Source organism: Zootermopsis nevadensis, unplaced genomic scaffold (assembly GCF_977971745.1).
Source record: "Zootermopsis nevadensis isolate Lab colony 2312 unplaced genomic scaffold, Znev_1.0 Znev_ptg000016l, whole genome shotgun sequence".
Classification (NCBI taxonomy): domain Eukaryota; kingdom Metazoa; phylum Arthropoda; class Insecta; order Blattodea; family Termopsidae; genus Zootermopsis; species Zootermopsis nevadensis.
Genome location: NW_028259148.1, coordinates 257,403 through 281,498, shown reverse-complemented (window position 1 = coordinate 281,498; position 24,096 = coordinate 257,403). Strand labels below are relative to the sequence as shown.

Below are 24,096 nucleotides of genomic sequence, written 5' to 3'. Positions count from 1 at the left end.
AAGCTTAGAGGACGCGGACATGGTCGTTGAGGAGGTCGGTTGCGCGAACAGAGCGCTGATAAGAGAATTTCAGCGCTTAATTCGCTGACGATTTTACGCGTTCAAACCCGAGGGCATCAACTGCTGAGGTTAGGTTATGAGGGCAGGGGACGTTGCAGCGAATCTGTTCAGGATGATTTATGCGGGCCTGAGGTGAATGAAAATTTCTGTTGAAGACATTACTTTCAGGGCTTCAGCATTGTTCGCTTCCCGACAGCAATCGATATTTTTATTTTCCGTCCGACATCAACATGATTTTTTTTATTCTCGTACGAAAATGAAAGTGTTTTTGCTTAAAACCCACGGCACGAAAGAGGAGAAGGCGGTGGAGCTCCAGCTATTCTACACGTTCGTTCCGGCCGCTTTGCCCCCTGCTGGTAGATTCCCTGAGCCATTTTCTGCGGGGCGCAAAGGGAAAGGTTAATGCATCAATCCCGGGCTCCCATCTTCCGCACGAGGTCTGAGTGGCTTTGTGGTCGCCGTGTTCATGCATCCAGTGTCGAGGACGGCGGAGATTTTCACCTGGTGGTCTTCGCATTTCTGTGTTCCGCTAACTATGGACTTGCAGGGAATGGTCTAGACCTTGGACGTGAACGTGAACGTGCGTGCACAGAGTTAATATTTGCACTCACGAAGCAATTGCTCGCATTTTATTTTCTTTACAGCAGTTGACTGAAGTGTCTAAGACTGTCGTAAGTTTCGTTATGGACCGGCATTCGATTCTCATGTGGGTCGCTTTGTTACTAGCCCTCGTCGGCACATTACTTACTTTGAGCGGAGATGTTATCTTCAACTTCATCATGGCAAAGGTAAGTAACCGATAATATTACCACCGTCTCCATGGCAACGAAAATTACACCTTTGAGCCGCTGTCGCCGTGATCACTGGTGACGGTCTCAGATGTTACGCACACGAGGCTCAAATCAGGCCGTTTACACTTAGGGGTGGGAGTGCAGAAACTTCATATAAGACGCGGTCTGATAGCTGGTGTATCAGCACCCAAAGACACGAAGTTTTGACGTCGGGCAGGGTAAGAGAATGTAGTTCTGCTGTGGTTACCACTCAGGTTCCGAATCTAGACTAGGAGATAAGGCTCAGACTGAGGTTTCCTCATGCCCTCCGGGGGAATTCAGGAATTTCATATGCATTTTGTGACTCATTCAAAGAAAAGCCGATGTCCGCTTATTTAATCGCATGCCGACCCCGTGAGCATTTAACAAATTGGCGCGTCGTTGTGGGTAAGCGATTCAACCGACTCTGATCTTACTATCCTCATTCATATTTACGCGCACACGAGCGAAGTTCAGGCTCCGCGATGTGCAAGTCAGCAGGCTGTCGCATGGACCAATTTTTGTCCACGCGGACGAAGGGCGGCCTCGGTGAATTGCAATGATGATGATGTGACGCTGCTGGTTCCAGGAACTGCGTCTCACACCCACGTCTGCTGTGTATTCGGTGTGGCAGAAGACGCCTATGCCCCTGACGGTGGAATTGTACTTCTTCAACTGGACCAATCCCGACGAACTGATGAACGAAGGTTTCAGACCCAACCTTATAGAGATGGGGCCTTACAGGTTCAAGTAAGTAGCGAAGACGAGTGGATCCAGTCCACGTCAGACCCTCTTGTTACGATCCATCTACGCGCGCCCGCCCTATGTGGCCTTTTCACTTCAAGTTTTCAGACGTCTAACGAAGGGCGATTTGTCTACCCCTGGTAACGATGTTGCTTTATTCCTCGCCGATTGGCGCTAGCTCCTTTCTGTTCCGTTTCGCAGGGAATTCTTGGAGAAGACAAACGTCACGTGGAATACGAACAGGACTATCACCTTCCGGAGGCTCCGGCGCTGGTATTTTGACGGCGAGAACTCGAACGGGACACTGGACGACAGTGTGACGACGCTGAACCCCGTGGCCCTGGTACGTAAGGATACATGTCAGCGGCACGGAGTTCTGCGTGACAATAACATGTCTGGCGTCTATGCAGACGGACTTGGGTTCAAATGCTCGCGTCTCATTTGCTATTTTAAGACCGAGGCGCTGAGTTCACTGACGTTTTTGCACTGTCCGCACGGAGGATAGTAACAAGTCCCAACCACTTTCACCAGTAAATTTAGGGCATAAGGAAGCGTACTTGATGTACCTGGTCCGAGGTAGCGACCTTCAGTGGGATCTTTGAACTCCGTAATAAATCTTCAGGTTACATAAAAGGCGGGGTAATTATTGGGGTATCGGGTTCTTTATGCGAGGGGAGAGGTCGGAGGGTTGCCATAACTACGCTGTGAACTGTTTGCTACCCAAACGCAGGCAGCGCTAGAAAGACTTGCGATCAGTACAGCCAATACTGAACAAGACGTGGCGCAGAAGTCGGTCCGCGGGTCACGCGTTGTTCTTCCTGTTCCAGTCGGCGGCTTACGTTTCGAGATTCCGCAGTTCCTTCATACAGTACACGCTGTCCAGCACACTTCTTATGACCGGACAGAAGGTCTGGGTGACACGGACGGTGCGAGAGTTCATGTTCGACGGCTACAGCGATCCTCTGCTGACCGTTGCCACGAAGTTCCCCCACGTGACACAGAGTCGGTTTACAGCGGATAAATTTGCCTGGTTTTACAAGAGAAATGATTCGTCAGAACACGAAGGGGTGTTCAACGTGGACACTGGGGAGGAAGACACCTCAACGATTGGAGTTCTCAGGGCGTGGAATTTCAAGAATCGCTCCGACTCCTTCGAGGCGAATTGCGGCGAAATCAAAGGCTCCGTTGGGGACCTGTTTCCTCCCGGTCAGAAAAAGGACAAACCTCTGCAGATGTTTTCAGCTGACTTCTGCAAGTAAGGAAGCCTGTTTACGATCAAGGCGACGCGTTTGATTCAATGCGCCTTAAATGTGTTTAATTCTGAAAGAACTGGCTAAGGCGGTTTCAGGTCATGCACTGTTCTTATCGACACTACTCGGTCTTCCCTTCCGCACAACCGAAAGTTCGTCACGTCGCAGCCCTCATCGTCGAACCGACGGCGTCCCCAGTTTAATTTGTTTCGTGAATCTCGTGTCGGCGTCGTGACTCGTAGCATCCCGATGCTCGCCTTTGGAGGGACCGACATCTAGGTTACGTCAGTAGCAGAATTTCATTTTCTGGGATAAAACATTACCCGTTTCCGATCTTAAAACTGCTAGAAGTACGGAAACCCTCGCGTTGATATTAGCACGGACCGATTAAGACATGTTGGAATGGAGTGTTAGATTATTGACTGATCTGATACTTATTTTCTTATTTTAGAATTATGCGATAAAACCTCCAAAAATACGATCTTTAAGGAAATGAAAGACAATTTTTTAGATACAATTTTCTCCAAGGACGTTCGATTTCCGTCCTAGTTTCTTTGGCGTCAGCTTGCCGTGTAGCGCCGTGCTGTGGCGGCAACTTCTCCGACGCGTGTGTTGTGCGTGAAGCATACTCACAGTTCCGTAGGTGCATGCACGTAATTTCATTTGTGATCTCGTTACGTACTGAAACTGCCCCCAAAAAGCAAGTAATATGATTTTAATGACTTAAAAGATCAGTAAATGTAATGGCTTGGTTTCAGGTCAATTCAGTTCGACTATTCCGAAGAGACGGAGGTTCTGGGTATCCCCGGGTACGTTTACGCGGGCAGCAAGTCAATTATGGACAATGGAACCGCGGACCCTGACACCTGGTGCAACTGCGGGGGCGAATGCGTCCCCCAGGGTGTCCTCAACATATCAGCATGCCGCTATGGGGCTCCCGGGTTCGTGTCATATCCGCACTTCCTCGACGCCGACCCAATCTTCAGCCAGAAGATCAAAGGAATGAGCCCTAATCCTGAGAAGCACCGGATGTACGTCACTTTGGAGCCTGTGAGTCAACCTGTGACGCTCCTTATGCGTGTTTTGTTTGCAGATTTGCATTCATCACTGCTCGTAGGTTGGTAGCATTTGAAAAGAGGGCGGAAATTTTCGGCGCGCTAAAATAAGACGCACTGACCGCGAGTCTAATGCCGTCGTTAGAGCTTGCAGCCTCGTCCAGAAATACGACTCGGGCGACTGATGACCGCAGATTCAAAGACTGACAGTGAAATATTATTGCGTTTCTGTTGCAGACCACGGGGATTCCCCTCGACGTGGCGGGAAGGTTTCAGATAAACTTGCTTCTGCAGCCCAGTCGAAGCATCAGGTAAGCTGCTCGTGGTAATACCAACTTCACGAACTCGGATGTCGATTCGACTTCATATTTTAAGTGCACGCACAAAAATATTTATATTTGAACCGAAGAGTGTGTAAGTGATACAAGTCTAGAGGAAGCTTTGCCCATTTGTTGCTGAGGCGATTAAACAAAAGATGGAGAGGACGGCTGGGCGTGTAGCACGAACGGGAGACATCAGAAATGCAGACAATTTACTCGGAGACATAAAAGTGGGGATATTATTTGGAACAACTAAGTGCAGATGGGAAGTAACATTGAAATCGACGTTAATAAAAGTTCGCATTGACCGTGTAAATATCGAGAGGGCAGCTCTTTAAACTTGTGGGGATTCCCCCCCCCCCCCACCTGATGTTGAAACGCGTTCGTTGTTCGCGCTGGCCGAAAAGTAAATGCCCTTGGGACGAATATCCTGGAAAACGTTGAGGCTACTACGAATATTTTTAAATTCCCGTAAGACCTGGTGAGAATGGCTGAAGTCCGGCGAACAAGGGGGCCGCTGAACTTAATGCCGCGTTTCTCGCCTTAGTTTGTACAACGACGTGCCCACCGTCTTGTTCCCGATTATGTGGTTCGAAGAGAGCGTCAGGATAACCCCGGAGCTCGCAGGGAAGCTGAAGTTGCTGCTCGCTCTGCCTGCGATCGGGCTGTTCTTCTCCGTGGGCCTCATCCTGTTGGGACTCGTCGTCCTGGCCGTGGCTACGGTACCCAGGGCCCTGAGGAACATGCAGTGGCGCCTCCTTCGCCACCGCAAAGAGTAAGTTTCTCGCATAAACGAACAGCGGCTGAAGACCACGTAAAACACGGTTATTTATTTTTACTTCAGCTCTGAACTCTGAAAGAAAGCGAAGGCAACGAATTTACTGATGTAAGAGTTGTTTTTGTGTGCATCTGTTCGATAGGAAAGTGGCCACCAGAAGGCGTTACCAAGTCTCGTTTCTTAACGAGAACTCTCGTCCTCTCGTGGCAGCGGCCGGACCCACTCACGAGGACGCCGATGTCAAGTGAGGGAGGAGGGAGGGTGTTTATCCCTTCGTGTAACCGAGCAGGACTGCGTTTCCTGCCAACTGCGAATATGCAATAGTATTCAAGGACGTCAGGAATGTATGAATAAATTTATGACTGAAATAATATGTAATTAAACTGTATTAATGTGCAGGAACAATATAATGATTCCAATTATGTTTTATAAATGAATTATGCAACTAGTAAACAAATGATGTAAGTTTATAATGAATTATGTGAAAATGTGCAATCGGTAATAAAAGAATATATTATTTAATGATGCTTATTCGGGTGCAGTTGTGCATTTCATAAACTAGAAATGAATTCGTAAATATCAAAATTACGCTGGCGCCCTGCACTCCAAAGGAGACGTCAAATTTATAATCCGTATAACAAGCAGTGGGACGCGTCATCTGGGCTGAATTACGTAAGACGGTCTTTACAAATACTGCATGTTGATTTTACGAACGGGCAGTGAGGCTAATTCGACTGTGGCATTCGAACCAGTGGCCCCAGAGCAGGGAACGTTCCGTAGCCAGTCAGTGCCTTGTTTACAAGCGACGATGTCTCCTCGTCATTCGGTACGTGGGCAGTGGAGGGGGGGGGGGGGGCTGTATTCGGGGACCGACAGTCGTGTCAGTGCTTTAAGAACGAACGCATGGGACCGTAGGTTGAGCTCCGTCGCAGAGTGGACTCTGGCCTGGGCCTTCGCTAGGTACGTACGCACGTACGAGAGGTGCCAAGTCTGTTTGGCATTATTCTCTGAATGTCTTCGGCGTTGGTATTGTATTATGCTTTATTTGTTTTGGATTTTATCCATCGTCTGGTCCACAGATCGGCATCCGGCTCGGTCTACCGGATCCAACAGAATTTCTGCCCTTCTTACAAGACGACGAAGGAAGATCTGTCTTTCGAAACTTGAGTCCCTAGGCCTTATAGAAAAACATTATTCCGCAGACGATGTTGGATAGAGTCCAAAACATAACCAGTATCACCGACTTTGTTTATTTGCATCTGACAAAGTTTTTGCTGCAGAATTATTTTTTCAATTTTCGATCAAGGAATTTTACGTCTAACTACGTGACGTTGAGAAATTAGCAGTCGCTAAGTGGCCCGAGATTTAGGTGCTTTTATGGAGCCCGAAGGTTTACCACCGCATTCACAGAAGCTGTCCTGAGTCTGATGAGCGTCGGTCAACAAGGCCCATTTTATCCTCCAGTCAAGTTTAGATCTACCGAGCGGTCTCAGGTTACGTCACTACAATTTTGCATGTTTTTTTATCAAACTCGCTGCCACGTCGATGTGCCGCTTTTAAGTTTCATGCATTCGACAGACGAATACATCCTTTCTGTAAGTACACGGCAAACGAAAGCTCGCGGTAAAGTGGGCTTCCTGCCCTGTTCGTTTCTCGACATTCGATCCCGCAGGCCCGAGCTGGAACAAGGCCTAAGCCTACCCGTGTTACTGTTCGTTCAATTTAAACTTGCCTACGAACACGTGCGCTCCGATTCCTACCCGAGCGACTATGTCATTATCATCTATTCTGTCGTACGTGCACTCAGCAGTTGATACAGTGTCGATGCAAAGAAACTTGACGCCGATTACAAACTCATTTCTCTTCTAATTATTAAGAAAACTAAATTTTATCAGACGTGGAAGATAATTCACTGGCTCACGGTCATCGCTTGGTTTGATCTCTGCCCTGTTTTCTGCAAGTGAAGTAATTTGTGGAATATTATCGGGACTCATTATTCGCTGACAAGTGTTTCTCACTGGCGCAGCTCGTGCTTAGAACTACGTACAAATAATTCCTATCGATTGTCCAAGTAGTTCATTAATCCTTGCACGTGAAGTCGTGACCCAGTTCCTTCTGTCATCGGGGAAGCCCTAGGAACCTCGGAGCGGGTTAGAATCACGCCACATTCCGGCGAGCTCCGCCCTCGCAGGTTTTGTGCCGTCATTTGCTCACAGTAATGCTGGGTAAAACCACGAGAGATAACGTTAAGACAGGTGACGGACGAATCTTTTGAACACGCGGGCAACTTCCGGTGTCGTTGGCAAACTACAGCAAAGATCACCGATCTCGGCAAATTTTGGATAACGCTCGTTCCATTCACTTGAAAACGTAAGGGTTAAAGCAAAGTCTTGGTTTCTCTCCTTGAAGGCGGATCCTACATTAAAGTTGTCTGACGACAGGCGCTGAGGTGAATATCTGGATTATGGCAAAAATTGCGTGACGAGGGCCTTCATAATTCGTGCTCCTCGCCATAGGACGACGAAACGGCGATGTTTATGACGCACCGCAGACACGAAAAACCGCGACGAAATTTTTGTCAGGAAATCTGAAGTGAATGTGGATAATATTAAAATGCATCTTACATCAGTGGCGGTCTCTTGCGAACAACGTAACGAATCTTCTGGCGCCATACAAGGAGGGAAATTTCTTGACTACCTAAGCGACGACTAGCTTCTCAAGGACATGGACTTAGCGTCAATGAAGCGATGTATCAATCAAGTCAGGGCGTTTTCCACGATTAAAACGAATGGCATTCGAATCCCTGAGGCAGGTGTCAGGCTGCAGACATGCGACTGTCTCCGAAGAGCATTTGCGGCGACACGGCGTAGTTTACTGTCGCCGTGGGTGTTGCCCGCAATGGTGGAAAGGCCTCGTGATACGACTTGCAGTCGAGACCCCGGAGCGGTGCGTTTCGGCAGAACACCGACTCCGAAATAAATCTTCTCGCCTCGATTTTATAGTTTTCGTGCGCTGTGAAAATTTCGGTTTCGCATAACTGGTAGATTCGCGGGTTATTTAATGACGCGGTATCAAACTGTGTGCCTATTTATCGTAAATTAACAAGGGGGTATGTGAGGAACTGAGGAAAATCGTGGAATCCTATTAGGAAACCAGTTTCCTTTCCAAAACCTGGGAACAGGGCGCCTGAGCTGTTAATTTCCAAATGCGAGCTGTGGACCGCGGCGGTAAGCAGGCACGTCTACCATGTTGTTCGGAAAATTTCTTTTCGATTCCGTGAATGTGGAAATGTTCGTGACAAATACACCATATCGAGCATTGCCCATCCCGGGTGCGGCCTGCCTGAGATCTAAGACATCTGAAGGTAGAACCATGGCCCCTTATGAGCACTAAGTTCTTACTCGCATCTTAACTACTAAAGAAATAAGAAAAATAGAATCTTCTGTCACCCGAAGTGTACAATAATCTTGTTATAAAATACAGACACGTGTAACTTCCTGGAGTCGTATTACATGTCTTTAATGAATCGTGTGTGAGGTCTTGATGAGGTACCTCGGGCAGAACAACACAAACTTCTTTAAAATGGGCAGGTATTTCAAATCTGACGCCCTGTCAAAAATTTTGCAATAAAGTTTATGACAGAAAACGTTAATTTCAAGGAACAAGTTACAAAAATTCCTTTTGCGAAATTCGTGCTCTGGGGGTTAGCTTATTGATTTCGAAACTTGTTTACCATTTCACAATGTAACTCGCAGAACTCTTTTTTCCCCAAGGTAGGAATTACAGAGTCCCTGACACCTATATTCAAGATCACGGCAAACGAGTAACCAAACAGCAGGGGCAAGGCTGTTTCTGCTGTTAATAGCCAATTTGGCTGTGCTCACTTCCGCTACGACATGCGAGGACTAGTCAATTCTTTCGAGGTCTTCGTGAGCGCTCAAGGAGTACGAAGTCCGTCTTATCTTATCGACCCTCCAGGGCCAACTCTTAATCCAAGTGAAGACAATTCTGGCGAGTTCAATGTCTCCGATAGTTCAGTGACTCACGAGATCGTTGTCCCTTCGCATTTGCCACGCACGCACGTCCCTTCTGGAACACGGTCGAAGGGTTCAATTCCAGTATTAAGAAATACAGTCACATCGCAGTTATTTGGAGAACTTCCCGCTGTGTGGTGGTTAATTTTCCAAGGAAAACATTTCAGGATTCCTGTTTTAGAGACGTCTGGGCCGCCGTTATACCTGAAACCTCAATCAGGTATGTCCACTTTTCTTCACAGACAGAAACATATAAGGAAATGCTTACATCGTAAAATTAGGTCTTGAACCTGAATTTTTCTTAAAATGAACTCTACTTTAATGACGTATTATACAGCCCTATAATCTGTTTGAAACTGAAAAGTTTTTCTACTGCACGAATGAAATTAAATATTATGAATTTTTTTTAAAAGTCACGTCTGCCATTACGAGAAGACCCGTAGCTTTGCAGCTGTATTTATAAAATGAATTGTTGGACTGGATTTAGGCACACGATTCATTATAATGTAATTATTAATCTATTCATGTGCCGTCTTCTTGCTCGCTTAGGCATTTAAAATTCCGAAAATAACGTAAAACAGGGGTTCGGTGGGATGACACACGGGCGCAATCAGCGCGCGTGATGAGAAGAACTGAGGCTCCGTCATTGAAATGCAAAGAGATGCTGGAGAAGCAGCGCCTACGCCTAAGCACCTGTCCGTCTGCGTTAAAAGCGTTCGACGTTACGTGAAATTGCGTGGGCGAAACAGTCGCTGCTGATTTGCTGGAAGACCAAGAACCGCCTCGGTGCATTACAAAGCGGACAAGGACTGCCCGATGACGGTGACGAGTTCAAAGTTCGCTCACTGCCTGTCCTACTTGTTCGGTGGGGAGAAAACGGAAGGCAAGCGACCTCAAGAACATCTTTGCCTGATCGTTCGGTGTTCCGAGTTACAAAATATTTCCTGAACCGCTGCGGCCGGAACACAAACCCGGTTACTCCTATCCATCTGTTAGCGAGATTAAGAATGCGTGGAGCTATACCTCCCACCCCCATACGCCTTCAGGGCTTGGCTACTGCGCAGTCAATTGCTCTGTTCAGATTCTACAAACGACTATATCCGTTGTACCTCGGAATGACCACTTAAAACACCGCAGAAACTACGTACGGTCGCCTGGCGATCAGACCGGAGACGGAGGAACGTAGGAAGAAAATGTGGGAGACGAGATCTGACTTTGAAGGGCTGCAGGGAACCAGGGGCGTTATACAGGGTGTTCTGGAGTATCGTCGAATTTGCACTGCAACGCTCTCAAGTAGATAATACCAAATTCAGTCGCTGCGCTATAATACCTAACTAGATGATTCCAATATATTTGAAAATTCAAGCAGGTCTGTTGGGACACAAAGCTACAAAATGCAAAAGTGTTTGACTTTCTTTCAGAAACTCTCATCTCATCTGCTTTCTAAAAGGCTGATCACCAAGTCAGGGCATACAGACCCAATACATTTGTCACATATTTAGTGTGAGTGTGAAACTCGGTCTCTCACTCCGAGGAGAAAACGCAGAGAAACTCAGGTGTAAGGTAATCGGAAATTACGGACCTGACAAGGGCGAAGTAAGGAATAAATTTGGGGCTTGGCTACATAACGAGGAACTTAATGATTTGTACAGGTCATGTGGTCTAAAAGACTAGCATAGGGTATAAAGGAAGTGCACACAAAATTCTGATGGGGAAATTTCTAGGAAGACGTCCACTTGAAAGACCGCGTAAGAGATGACGAGAAGACCTTAGGAAGGTTAGAGTTTTAGGATGGGCTTTTGAAGAAGTGGTCTAGCGTCTTTTGAAACAGACAATTGGTTCTCGTTACGCAACGTTTGTTTATTTTTATTCTCAGACAAACTGTGCCGATTACTTTGTGGGGACAGGGTCCTTCACGTTTGGTATTTGCTGCCCAGAAAAGTCAGGGCTTCGTCTTAACCGATGTACTTAATCAGAATACTTTTCCACACGAATATCAGTCGAGTTTGTCCACTGGAGCAGGCCACCAGGGCAGTGAAGTGTTGTCACATCGCGCGAATGTCCCTTGATCTGACCACGTGGCCCACGCCTCATGCAAAGGTCACTCTGACTTGTTTCAGCAGTCAGCTGACTGAAGAGCTCGCGTTGACCCACGAACCACAAGATGGGCAGAAGTTCGGTCTTCATCTGGATCGGTTTGCTACTCGCGGGTACAGGGCTGATACTCTGCTTGACCTGGAGCCATATCTTCGGCTTCATATTGCAAAAGGTAAGGTCGAATTTCGTCCATCAATTCTGCGGTATTTATTCCCGAATTATAAACACAAGAACTGAGTCAATGTTGTATTTCTCCTGGCGCTTCTAAAGCTGTGTGCCGCCACGATCTGTTGTGTATTGACGTGTTACGGTTACAAGAGTTCAGTAATTTGTCTTCCGTGATTATAATTCGTAACACGCACAAGTTGGTCCTCCGTCCATAGTTTCATTCAACACGTGTTTTGCTTTTGTATGTCTGAACACTTACAGGCAAAGATTTATACGCAGACACTGGCCACGCACAATTTCGTTTCCGCTTTTCGTGAGGAAAAATTCTGTGGTGTGCTGTCACGTGCTTTGACAAATCAGGGTGAGTCGCCGGTGGAGAAAGTTTTCGGAACACGATTTTAGAAGGCGAAAATTTTACTGACGGGCTCAGCAACCATCACTTTCTCAAGAAGTGTTTTCTTAAAGATAAAAGAGTGAATTTTGAAAATATTCCTCCTAAGTCTGGCTCAGTCCGCGAATTAAGCCAGTAAACACAGAATATAACAAATTCTTTAATTACCAAGATGGCTTTTGTTCTTATCGCAACAGTCTAATGGGGCCAGCAGAAATGACAAATTAAAATTGTCGAGTTTATTCGTCGATGTCTATGGAAGACTGTGAATCTCACTGCTAAAACCTTGTCAACTCGTCAATCAAATGCTTCATCATTTGCAGGTAGTCGGCTCACTCTCTGTCCCCATTTAAACTTCACATACTACGTCCCTTTTGGCTGTAAAACGGAGCAGTGAATACGAAATGCAAGAGGTCGTTATGTGTTAACTGCATTCTATATAAAACTATCGGTAATAAAGGCAGCGAGCTCTGTTATGAACAACCTGGTACCTGACACCACAAAGATTAGTCCCTGTAAAGATAACACACGCCCAGCTAGTTAATAAATTCACTGCCATTCATTGCAGTTTTCATAAGACGTAGGCACTGGACCTTAAGACACACTTGAATCCGCTTGAAACCCTGTCGCTCTAATGCCAGTTTAAATATTATCCCATCTACGCCTGTGCCGCCAAAATCTTGTATTTTCTATACGTCTTGTGACTTGGTATGCACTTCTGATACCACATAACATGACAGATACATTAGCCCTATGAAACCGAAGTTCGTCTGAAAAATATTTAATGATTCAGCCCGTACCGCGAAGAAAACACTACACTTCACCGTTACAAAGATCAACTGATTATTGGTATTTATGGAAATGATCGCTGTTTACTCTGAGAATCGTACGAAACCAGTAAATATATTCTGCGGGGAAAATTAATTTATTTAATATTTGAAAAGAGTTGTGTTTGTAGTAAGCACACGGCTTTAAGATGTTAAACAACACTGGAGCGTTTTCGCCACGTCCATATTATATGAAAATTAGGACGATGAAATTCTGTCCAATGCTATTACGTTCTTCGTGTTCGAGTGGGAGAATGGGGGCGTGATGCCCCAAAAGACGAGTAGTCAATGCACAGATTAATGGGGATTAATAAGCGAGGTGGTCTGATCGAACACGAAACTGCGGAAAATAAAATTATCTGCGCCATGAATCAGTAAATTCTTCATCGAAATAAAGAAAAAATAATAATAATACATGCCTTAAAGCAATTTAGCTTCAAAAGTCCCTTTTTCGTAACGAGGGTTCTCCTCCCCCATAATCTGTTTTCTTCCTTTTTCTGAGCGGTGCAGACCGAGCCACGAATGTTGACACACAAACAAACGCTTTAATTTGTTTACGACCGACAATCTGGAGGATCGTATCAAATTCCAAAGGCTGTTTACTCAGAAGTGGACTGAGCAAAGACCGAGTACCGAACTGTTCCTTACAAAATGGGTCGATGTGCGAATTCAGACGAGATTCTTTTGGTCTTACGCATTCAGTAGAAGGAATGCAATTACATAAAGTCGTAAACAAACAGACATGCGATAAACGAATATTTAATTTTTCCTACAAATGACTCAATTCAGATTACATTTACCACCGCGACGCCACACAGTGAACGCCTGACGCACTGAAACTGCTGTGGGAATTCAATATTGTCATTGGTTTCGTACGAAGGAGTGAGTGTGGCGTTCTTTCAGGGTCTGGTGTTGTCGCCCACGTCCGCGAGCTACGCTCTGTGGAAGGACACCCCTGTCCCAATCACTCTCGACTTTTACTTCTTCAATTGGACCAACCCCGAGGAACTGAGGCAGGAAAACGCGAGACCCAACCTCGTTGAAGTCGGCCCCTACAGGTTCATGTAAGCAACAAAAACTGAGCTTATTTTGTGCTGCCGAATCAACTACACTGGTCATTCGCCCGAATGTACGTATACGTAAAGTACGGGTGGTACTGACTCCGCCCACCAGAGGCCATCTCGAGCAGCCGATGGTCGCATCTGCGCAACAAATTCTCGCCTTATATAAATCTCGAAGGATTATCGTCTGTCGTGTTCTTAAACAGCATGAACCCCGCCGTCTCCACCCCCGTGCCCAGCTCCATTATCAACATAACTTGACCTCTTAGTCCGAGATTCTAGGACAAATGCAGTTTCCAGTCGTCGTGATTCCCAATCATTGCCCAGTGAATCTGTGTCTGCCTTTAAGCACCCAACGCTCATTGAGTAAGAATTGTAAAAGTGACCTCGATTAACTAACAAACAATTTGCCCTGTTATTCCTTTTCATACTCAGTCGTGTCCTTAAGTGGCGTGCCTACTTGGCAGTTACGTCTTGTTAAATTCTAATTAGCTCTGATTAAATTACTGCGTCCTTCGCGGTGTCTACTATGCGAACTGCCGATAAAACAGGAAGCTGCTGTTGATCTTTGACCCACAGCTCTCGTTTAAGTTTCAATCGCCACGTGCACTTTGCAGTGCAAAGTGCACGTGTCTTGCTGTGGGGGATCGGTTCCCTGACGCTGTCTCCGTGAACGGGCCCTTTGTCCAACTCCCCAGATGACAGTGAATATGGAGCGAGGGTGGAATGATGCTGACAGGGGAACGAACTTTGAGCTTTATATGAGCGTGGATAAAGCGAAAAATGCCTTGTGGGATTTTATCTGCCTCTCTGTGTGTCTGTCCGTCCGTCGGTTTGTTAACCCCTCACAAACGTAACTTTCTATAAAAGGGAAACCCTAGAAATTCTACTTCCATTTCTTGCACTGGTTTCAGTAACGCACGTCCTTCATACAAAAATACACGTGCGTGGTAAAGAAGGCGGGGAGATCGCAGTTTCGTCGAACCTGAATGTTCAACATGGCTGTCCTTTGAAGACTTCGGTCAAGTTCTTATTGTTTAAAGTTTCTTCTGCACGTAAAATTCCTCTTCGCCTGCTCATTTAAAGCGAAATGTTTTCCGACCAGTACCCATACTTCACGTATACGTGTAGATTCAAACTAATTCTGCATGCATGCTACACTGTCGACCCATACCAACTATCTTGACTCTGTTAAGTAAAGAGTGCAAGGCAGGAAGGTCGTCCTTATGACATGCCCCCACCCACCCCCGAACCTTCCACGAGCATTCGCCGACTTAAGTCGAGCGAATCTTCGTCTGGAAGGTTTCTTGTTCCTCAGGAGCCTAATTCTTTTCGCAGAGAGACCCACGAGAAGGTGAACACGACCTGGAACCAAAACGGCACAGTGACGTACCAGCAGATACGGAGGTGGTACTTTGACCCGGAGAACTCGAACGGCACCCTCAAGGACAACATCACGACGCTCAACGTCGTCGCCCTGGTTTGTTCCAGCATTAAGCCTGCCACACCCAGGGGGGAGAGGGAGAGAGAGAGAGAGACGTTGCTAAATCATTTAACGAATCCTAAATACGTGATTTTTTTTTTAAATTGTGTCTTTTGCCAGAATTCGACAGAATTTTTTTCTTAATTTAATTTTCATCTCGTATTATTAGAAATCGCATTGACGTCAAAAAACCTGATTCTGCCCGGAATTGCTGAGTCAAGCAAACACCTGCTATCGCTAATGTAGTGACCTGCGTTCTAAGAGATACACATCGTACATTTACATAACAACAAACTCCTAATGAGGTATTTTGTTTCTGAAAGAACAAAAAAGAAATTGTCATTATATCCTAGGCGGTACAGGCAGGACCAAAATCTGGCGCTGTGTTTATCCTGTACACTCCTACAAAATAGCTAATGCAGATCTTAAGTATCATATTGGGGTCCGCAGTGGCTGCGTGGTCTCTGGGACCGTGGGTTCGAACCCCACTCAAGCCATGGATGTTGTGCTGTCCTGTGTACAGGTAGAGGCCTTGCGACGGGCCGATCCCTCGTCCAAGGAGTCCTACCGAATGTCTATAGATCAAGCCAACGAAAAGTTGTGACTCGCAGTGCTCAGGCACTTGAATAACGGGTCGTTCCTAGTATCCCAGTAAGTATCATATTAACTACAACAACAGTCACAACTGCAATATTACATAATAATAATCCCAAGGTTATGACGTACAAGGCGAATCAGTTTGTTTTAAAATCACCGCACCGTCAAGATTTGTAGGGCGCATTCTTAAACATCGGAACCAGATGCAGGTTAATTATTAGCTTCAGGCTTCGGGCGCCTTGTTCCTGCGACACACTAGACTCTGTGCGGAACATAAATGCCCCTTGCCCCGCTGGGAAGTCCCGCAATATCTTGTTATGATTACTATCATCATCATCTTAAAAAATATTAATCGCCAAAGATGTTAGAGCGGCCGTCATGTTAGTATTATACACGGCAAAAATTATAATGTGGATTTGATTAAAGATTCTCTGGTTACAAGCCGCGTCAGGTGGCTGAACGGTAAATAAAGCATATCTTCTGCCAACGTTTCGACAACAATCTCTGCTCTCATCCTCAGGGCTGCTGGGTAACAAATCCAGTTTTCCATTAGCGAGCGGGCAACGAAGGATTTGTTACCCAGCAGCCCTGAAGATGAGAGCAGAGATTGTTGTCGAAACGTTGGCAGAAGATACGCTTTATTCACCGTTCAGCCACCTGACGCGGCTTGTAACCGAGAGTCTGGTTACTGGTGACCGGAGGGCGGGGAAGACACGAGCGAGGGAAAGTAAACTTGGGCTTAAAAGAGGAGGACCGACCTGACCTGCTAGTGGTGAGGCGGGCCTCAGGTTGCCTTCGACCTGTTTCAGGCGGCGAGCTCCGTGTCTCGGTACCGGAGTGCCTTCGTGCAGGTCCCTCTGTCGGGAGCGTTTCGAATGACGGGGCAGCAGGTCTGGATCACCAAGACAACGGGCGAACTGCTCTTCGAAGGCTACAGTGACCCCATTCTGACGATGGCTATAAAACTGCCGAATCTAGCCCAGACCAAGATCCCAGCGGATAAATTCGGCTGGTTCTATACAAGAAATGGATCTGCAGAGTACGAAGGTGTTTTCAACATGGAGACGGGGGAAGACGACATCTCGCGTCTGGGAAGACTTCGGCAGTGGAACTACGACACTCGGACTGACTTCTTTGAGGCTGAGTGTGGTCAGGTGAACGGGTCGGCTGGCGAACTCTTTCCTCCCGGACAGACGAGGGACAAACCCGTGGAAATGTTTTCTGCGGACCTCTGCAGGTATGTGACTTGATTCCGGAGGCAAAGACATTAACCACTGTGATAAGTGTACAGTAGCTGGGGCGAATCTGTGCGTTTGGCCTTCCTTAGAAGTAAAGCCTTGCTCAGTGCGCCCAAGAATAAAATGAAATAAGGCGAAGACCCAGAGTTGCGCCTGACCTCACGGGCGACGTTTCTTCCAGGTCGATGACCTTCGAGTATGCAGAAGACGTGGAGGTGCTCGGCGTGACAGGATACCGGTTCGAGCTCGGAAAGAGGCTGGTGGACAACGGGACGATTGACGGCGCCAACTGGTGCAACTGCGGGGGCCAGTGCGTCCCCCAGGGGGTCCTCAATGTGTCCTCCTGTCGTCACGGGGCCCCTGCCTTCGTGTCCTACCCCCACTACCTCGACGCCGACCCTTACTACGCGAGCCTTGTCAGAGGCATGAACCCAGATCCCAGTCGGCATAGATTTTATCTGACGCTGGAACCGGTGAGTGTCGACTTGTCACGTGACGTGATGATCGCTTGGTTGGAAGATGATCTCATGGTGTGGTGATCATTTGTAGCTAAGGGATTTTGGGCTTTATGGGATATTTTTACAGTTGTTACCATGGTAACGCTGTTAAAGGAAGCCTGTTGCTTACAATTACTATAACCTCCATATACGAGTAGAACATATGTGAAATCGTGGTACGTTTATTAATTAAAGATAATTTTTGTTTCACAACATCGGTTAATTTTATTTTTTTATTTGCTGCTCTGCGGAAACAATTCGCGGAAACAAAAGACTGTTCACTCATTCTGTGCACGTGCTTCTATGCAACCAACAGATCAGGTGTTTACGTATCAACGCTTGGGGGCTTTTTAATTGAGAAAAGAGAAGTAATGTTTTTTTAATTCTTTTACGCTGATTTTTTTTATATTTTTTAATAAAAACGTGTATTTTTTAGTACTACGTAAGAAGTCCCTGTTTTTCACGTCATGAATTAGTATGTCAGTATTTTTCCTTGTCAATAATAATTGCGTGTTTTGTAATATGCGCCTCACAGCCTTATAATTTGCGATAATTACGCGTATTATCATATTTTGCAACGTAATAGTTGCAAGAATCTGGGGGATTGAATTAAATATAACATGAATTACGAAAACGCATCTAAGTACGGCAACTTCACGATACAGTAAAAGTACTTTTTTATATGATAAAAATATTACTAATTCCATAAATGCTCTTACTTCAGCCCCTACAGAAAATTGCCCACGTAACATGAAACTAATTTAAGCACTATTTCAACCCGTGCTCTATCGATTCAGAGAATTGGATTGCACTTTTGTAAGCCCCCTCAGGCTTTCCGATTTACGGGGATCGTCTGTTTGCTTGCGTAGAAGTAAGATCCTCGGGCTACGTAAACCCACACAAACGGGCTCCTTTCCTGTGTTTCAGACCACTGGGATTCCCCTTGACGTGGCCGCGCGCCTGCAGATCAACCTGTTGCTTCAACCGACCAGTCACATAGCGTAAGTTGCTTTAGTGGTCCAGGTAAAAATTCTTTTATGGAGTAGGAGGAGTGAGATGTTGGCTTAAACTTATTTAAATCTTGATTCAAGATTAATAATAATAATATTTCCGTTTCCTTTTGCACTATTTCCGACTGCTTTTATCTCGTTATTTGACTCCAGCGTCTGTTCATTGCAATGCACATGTGTAGTCTCTTTAATGACTTAAGTAAGTGTCTCGCACTATTTCCTGTTGTACATTTTCATTACTTCGTTATTTATTACTAGATTGACAATTTAGGTAAAGACCTCGTTTACGTTTGCAAGATGTTCTGACGCCTTTAGTGATCCACCCATTATTTTTTTTTTGATATCCTTTTCGCTGTTTTGGTGGCGAAACTTGGTTCAAAAATTTTTGAAGAAAATATTTTAGAAAGTGTTGTATTTTTAATTAACCTCATGGCTGTTTAATGTTTAATCCCAGTTGTCATTACTCAGGTGTGTTGAAAATAGTGTTTTAATTTATAAGTCTGCGGGTAATTATGATAACCACAGATTAATTCTGAATTTTTTATAATTGAAAGTTGTGCCGTCATTATCAAATAGTTTACTTATCAATGGTTCAGTAGAAATACGATCTTTCCTGGAACTGTCTACAAATGCATTGCCATTGGCAGTACTGGAGTAATATGCATTTCCCGTGGTTAAATTAACCACTGACATGCGTTCTTAATAGCTTTGTGTGGTCAATGGTTCAAATCCTGGTTAAGTCATATTTATTTAATGTTTCATGCATTACTAAAATTGTGAATTTTCCTAATATTTATTACCACACATTATTATATGATGCAATATTTAGTGATGTTGCTTTAGCTCCCAACTCATAAGTTCGTGGATCCGCCATGTTCATAGAAAATTAAAATATACGATGTTAGAGGCAATACCAAGTTTAATCATAATCCGTCCAGTGGTTCTCTAGTTGAATCCTGCGGACGGACAGACGTGGGCAGCATATATCCGTTAATTTCTGATTGTCTACGAGTGGGACGCATTTTTTTTCGGTGTTCGGCTGAATAGTAAAACTGCGGGCATATCACAGCTCCCCCCCCCCCAAATAATTTCCATGATCAATGTTTACAAACACATGCACACTGCATTGTACTTCAAGTACATACAACGATTAAAATACATGAAATACCGGGTATTGCAATACCTGAAAACAGGTGTGAAAGCAACTTAATTACATTAATTAATTAATTAAATACATATTTATACTAAAATGTAAATTTGAGTTAATTACAGGTTATGCTGCAAAACATTTAGGACGACTGATGTACGCCTGCTGCTGGAAAATCACCCAAATATAAGATTAAGGAAAATATATCAAGTATTGGAACAGTGGAATTAAACACGACATAGTCCATAATGCAAATAAACAGACTTGTACAAATTTGCATTTAGATTTCAGCAATATGTCGTCTCTCTCTCTCTCTACAACTTACGCGTCAGTCCAAGAAGTTTTGTGAACGGAAACAAATAGTTTGAAGGCTTACCTTCTGCCATGATCAATGCTCCTAAAATCAACTTCGTATCTCTTATTTTTGCTGCTCGTATCACAATTTTAAGTTTTTTCTCAAACACAAGCACGCAACGCCATCGTCACTCGCGCTGAGAAGCAATGCTACCAACACTTACGACCGTCACTTTTCGCTTCAAGTAATGAAATTTTCCTATCGAGGAAATATCCTTAACGTCACGTAGACATGTAAACGTAGTAACAAAGTTCCATAAAGCCGTAAAAACTGGTTATGAACGCTTAAGCGATGTTTAATGCTGAAATTATATATTCTGTAACTTCAACGTTCTATAGTCTAGACTTTTTTTACCAACTGTTAGTAGCTCAGTTAGTCAATAAATTTCCCGTCTTTTATGGAACACCGAAGGTTCATAACCGTATTCACAAAAGCTACCACTGTCAATCTTGGACTAGATTAATGCAGTCCACACGTTCAAACCCTGTTTCTTTAAGACAAGTTTTAATATTACTCTCCCATCTGCGCCTCAGGTTTCCGCCTGCAATTTTTTAAGCACGTATTCGGCTCTTCCATGTATGCTACGTGTCCAGCCCATCTCGCCCCCCCCCCCTCAATAACATTTTGGAAAAACATAAATCACGAAGTTACTCACTACGCAGACGTCTGCTGTCTTTTGAAGCGTTTCAGTATTTAGCGTAATGCCTGAGCCTTGCATGTGGACAAAGCGACCTCAGCCTGCTCTTCATCTCTTGAGTCAGACTGTACAACGACGTGCCGACCGTCTTCTTCCCGATGATGTGGTTTGAGGAGCGCGCCACGCTGACGCCGAACGTCGCCGGCGACCTGAGGCTTTTGCTCGCGGTTTCCGTCGTGGGTCTCTACTGCTCAGTGGGTTTGCTGCTGCTGGGTGTCGGGATGCTGGCGTTCAGCATCGCACCCAGGGTCTTCCGGAGCAACAAATGGGCCCTGCCACGACGCAACGAAAGGTGGGGCACCCGGAAAGCAATTTCCGGTCGTCTCGGTGCACAGAACGCAACAGCACAGTCATATTTTTTTGTTTGCACGATGTAATTTGAATTTTGAATACCCACAAAACATTCCTTTATGTCCGTCTTACTCGTATTTGTGGTAAAATTGAGATCTGAATACAATAAGAGCCGAATTTGAAACAGTGCCTTGTTTTGTAGAAAGTCGGCGGACAGTAAACAGGCCCAAATCGTCTACCGCAAAGACAGCTTCCAGACTCTGATGTCTTCGCCGGAACAAGTGTCCATCGCCTCGGATGGGAGACGGGGCGCATCTCCGGGACCACAGAAGGCGGTGTGAAAAGAACACGACGCCCTTCCTCAAACCGCGAGCACAAGAAATTGTTTTATCACTAATCGTTGGGACTTAACCTGACTTAAGCAGCGCTTAACGGACTTAGGGGTGCAGTGGAATTCATTTCAGGTCCGCGTGTTTGCCATGAATGTAGGTGCCAGATTGGCAACTTTTAGCAACATCCGTTTTGCTCTCGAATTTGAGAGAACGGGGAAGGTCAGTCAAGTGTTACGGATATATATGATGACCGCTGGATGAAATTTTTATTAGGTGTTTGTTAATTAAGTTAAAGTAAGAGTGAATTTTAATTAAGAGACCTTGAAGCGTTGCTGCTGAATGCGAATGAGTTGCTCATCTCTCCAAACGCCAAAAAGCCGGCCGACTAATGTCGACAAAATGTAGACTCTTTGGATTATGTCCCTAAATAAAAATTAAGACAAGGATTAATTACTTAACCTGCTTATGTTTCGTTTCGTGTCTTCAGTCCTCTGAGCTGACTTTATTAAATAAGTTGGCTTATCCGCAAAATACGTCTTATGGATTTTCACGCTTTTACTCAGGCTGCAAAGGCATCGTAAAAACAGTCCACGACGGTCTCCTTCCTAACCTCGCCCGTTCACTCTTTATGGCCTCTGCATTTGAGCATAATTATTCTTGAGAAGCTGATAGTCGCTAAGGTAGAGTAAATTTCCTCGCCCTGTTCACATCCCCATGTTCTATTTGAGACCCGTTTTAATATTATCCTCCTCCCCTACCAACATTCTCATGACGCACTTTCCAGTTCGGGGCTACTAAACCTGTGGCCAGTTGACAGAGCTCACTGCAGGGAAAGCAGGGAAAGTGAAGACAAGTGATTGATTATTGAAGAGTTCTGTTAGACTGGCCTAGTGCGTTTATTTTATATTTATAATCTTTCTTGTAATTTTCGTCACTAAATATGAGAGTCTGCATAATTACAACTGCCCACCTGAAGACGAGGATGCAGTCAGATCATCGTAAGCCAATGGACAGTGGGTAAGTATGTGTTTGTTTGTTTGTTTGTTTGTTTGTTTGTTTGTTTGTTTGTTTGCTTGTTTGCTTGTTTGCTTGTTGCAGTGGACATTTTCTACTTTAAGCTGTTTTAAGATTGTACGTATGAAAATTAAACTTACACATTCCATAAAAGTCATTAATTATTATGATGTATGACATAAAATTGTCTCGTTTAGGTCTACAACAGGTTTTTTTCCTTCAAAACTTGCCCCGTGTGTGTTTCTGATTTGTGCTATGCCTGTCTTATATGTAACACAACTAGTTCTGCATCAGCCTATTGTCCATGAAACATTAGCATCAAGGCAAATGTTGACTGGGAAATGGGGAGGTGTTTACTTAAACAAGTTTAATTAATTACTGTGTATGACTTAACAGAAGCCAGCGATATTGACTGAAGACGAGCTCCAGACCAGAATGTTCGATATCCGTTGTGGTGCTCTGGATTTTGAAGCTGTTGCCTGGTGAAATTTACCAACGTTTCGGAGGTCCTTGCTGCTGCCATCATCAGGGCGATGATTAAACCTATCGTGGAGTGCGTTTCCGACCTTCACCCTACTCGCCACTGGTCCAGCGCATTCTCAACTTAAAAAATACATTATAATAAAACCCAGAGAAATTGCAATCAGTATTCACAGGCAATAGTTTTTTATGAAATTGTTAGAATCTGTAAGTCCAGAATGTGATGAATAAGAATTCAAATGTAGAGTCTTTTAATGATGATGCTTACCATTAATTCTTATTTAAAATGCAAATTTTGACACGCACATAGACGTTTATTTGAATTGCTATCGAAAATTTGAAGAAATTATTAACAGGTCGATTAAAATTTTGTAGGTTTATTTTTAATGGAGACTCTAATATTATGTTTTTATTAAAATCTAACAAAGGACAGGGACTATATCCTGATTTCACACTTTTACTGTATCTCCAAAAAGCATTAAACCATTTATTTCTGTAATTGTCTGGACTTCAAATGGATTCCAGGAACCTAATATTGATGAACATATTCCTTGTTCCGTTTCCGAGTTCAGTGCTGCCGTCTGGTCGTTGGGGTTGGAGGGTGGACAGTCGGCCATGCTGTTAGTTGGAAAGATGCTGGTAGAAAAATGGTTGTCTGGAAGTTACAAGACGCCTGTTAGAGGCACATCACACCGGACTGCAGGTCTGTAAACGTTGAACTTACTATACAAAATTACTCTGAAGGGATGTTGAACCGTGTTTCGGAGATGTTTTTTGTATCCATCACCAAGGCGATGATTCTGATGATGGAAGCAATAAGCATCCCATAATCGTTCGTCAGTTTTTACCAGACGATATGCCACACCATTCCAAAGGCCAGTGATCTTATTAATCTTTTCCACGAGTAACTTAAATCTTAATTATGAGTGTAGCTGTAGAACCTAACCTCAAAGCCAAGCCACTGAATGAATTTTGTGCTGTTAACTAAATTACATTTTTATGATATTCAAGTGACAGCTGCAAAAATGGGACAGATCTTGTCTTACAGATAAAAAACAACAGACTAAAATGAAATCTCCTGAAATTCAGAATTTTTTTTCAAACTGGGGAGAAGTGAAATGTGGATTTCTCCAAGGGTCAATTCAGTGTTTTGGAGGGAGGTCTCCCTCCAACAATAAATAACTTGTTGAAACCCGTGATATTGACCGATGACACAAATGTCACAATTTTGATGATATCTGTGCAGTGTCGAGCCTAGATCTCTCTCTCTCATGCTAGTCGATGATTCACCGCTAAAAAGCTGGCTTTAAATCTAAATAAAACAATTGTAATACAATTTATGTGAAATAACTCGCCACATT

At 44.6% G+C, this 24,096-nt stretch overlaps 3 protein-coding genes across 3 annotated transcripts in view; 2 read left to right on the top strand and 1 right to left on the bottom strand.

The window, feature by feature from the left end:
- The window catches only part of LOC110828417 (uncharacterized), a 36,672-nt gene extending 16,532 nt beyond the window's left edge, over positions 1-20,140 (bottom strand). Inside the window, exon 1 of the mRNA XM_022061147.2 lies at positions 19,943-20,140. The gene's annotated coding sequence lies outside the window, so the exon portion shown is untranslated. The remainder of the gene's footprint in view (positions 1-19,942) is intronic.
- Positions 595-21,699, top strand: LOC110828443 (uncharacterized). Its single transcript, XM_087349792.1, has 16 exons — positions 595-848; positions 1,459-1,619; positions 1,815-1,956; positions 2,441-2,868; positions 3,622-3,913; positions 4,156-4,229; positions 4,786-5,013; positions 5,159-5,260; positions 11,199-11,319; positions 13,437-13,597; positions 14,933-15,074; positions 16,484-16,911; positions 17,094-17,385; positions 18,337-18,410; positions 20,683-20,910; positions 21,112-21,699. Exons 1-16 carry the CDS (start codon positions 744-746, stop codon positions 21,248-21,250), a joined length of 3,117 nt encoding a protein of 1,038 aa, XP_087205918.1. The 5' UTR covers positions 595-743; the 3' UTR covers positions 21,251-21,699.
- A 623-nt stretch (positions 21,700-22,322) lies between these two features.
- Positions 22,323-24,096, top strand: part of LOC110828428 (uncharacterized) — a 71,615-nt gene continuing 69,841 nt past the window's right edge. The window contains exons 1-2 of the mRNA XM_087349300.1: positions 22,323-22,372; positions 22,652-23,438. Of these exons, the coding sequence (XP_087205426.1) occupies positions 23,351-23,438 (88 nt within the window). The 5' untranslated portion in view covers positions 22,323-22,372; positions 22,652-23,350. The remainder of the gene's footprint in view (positions 22,373-22,651; positions 23,439-24,096) is intronic.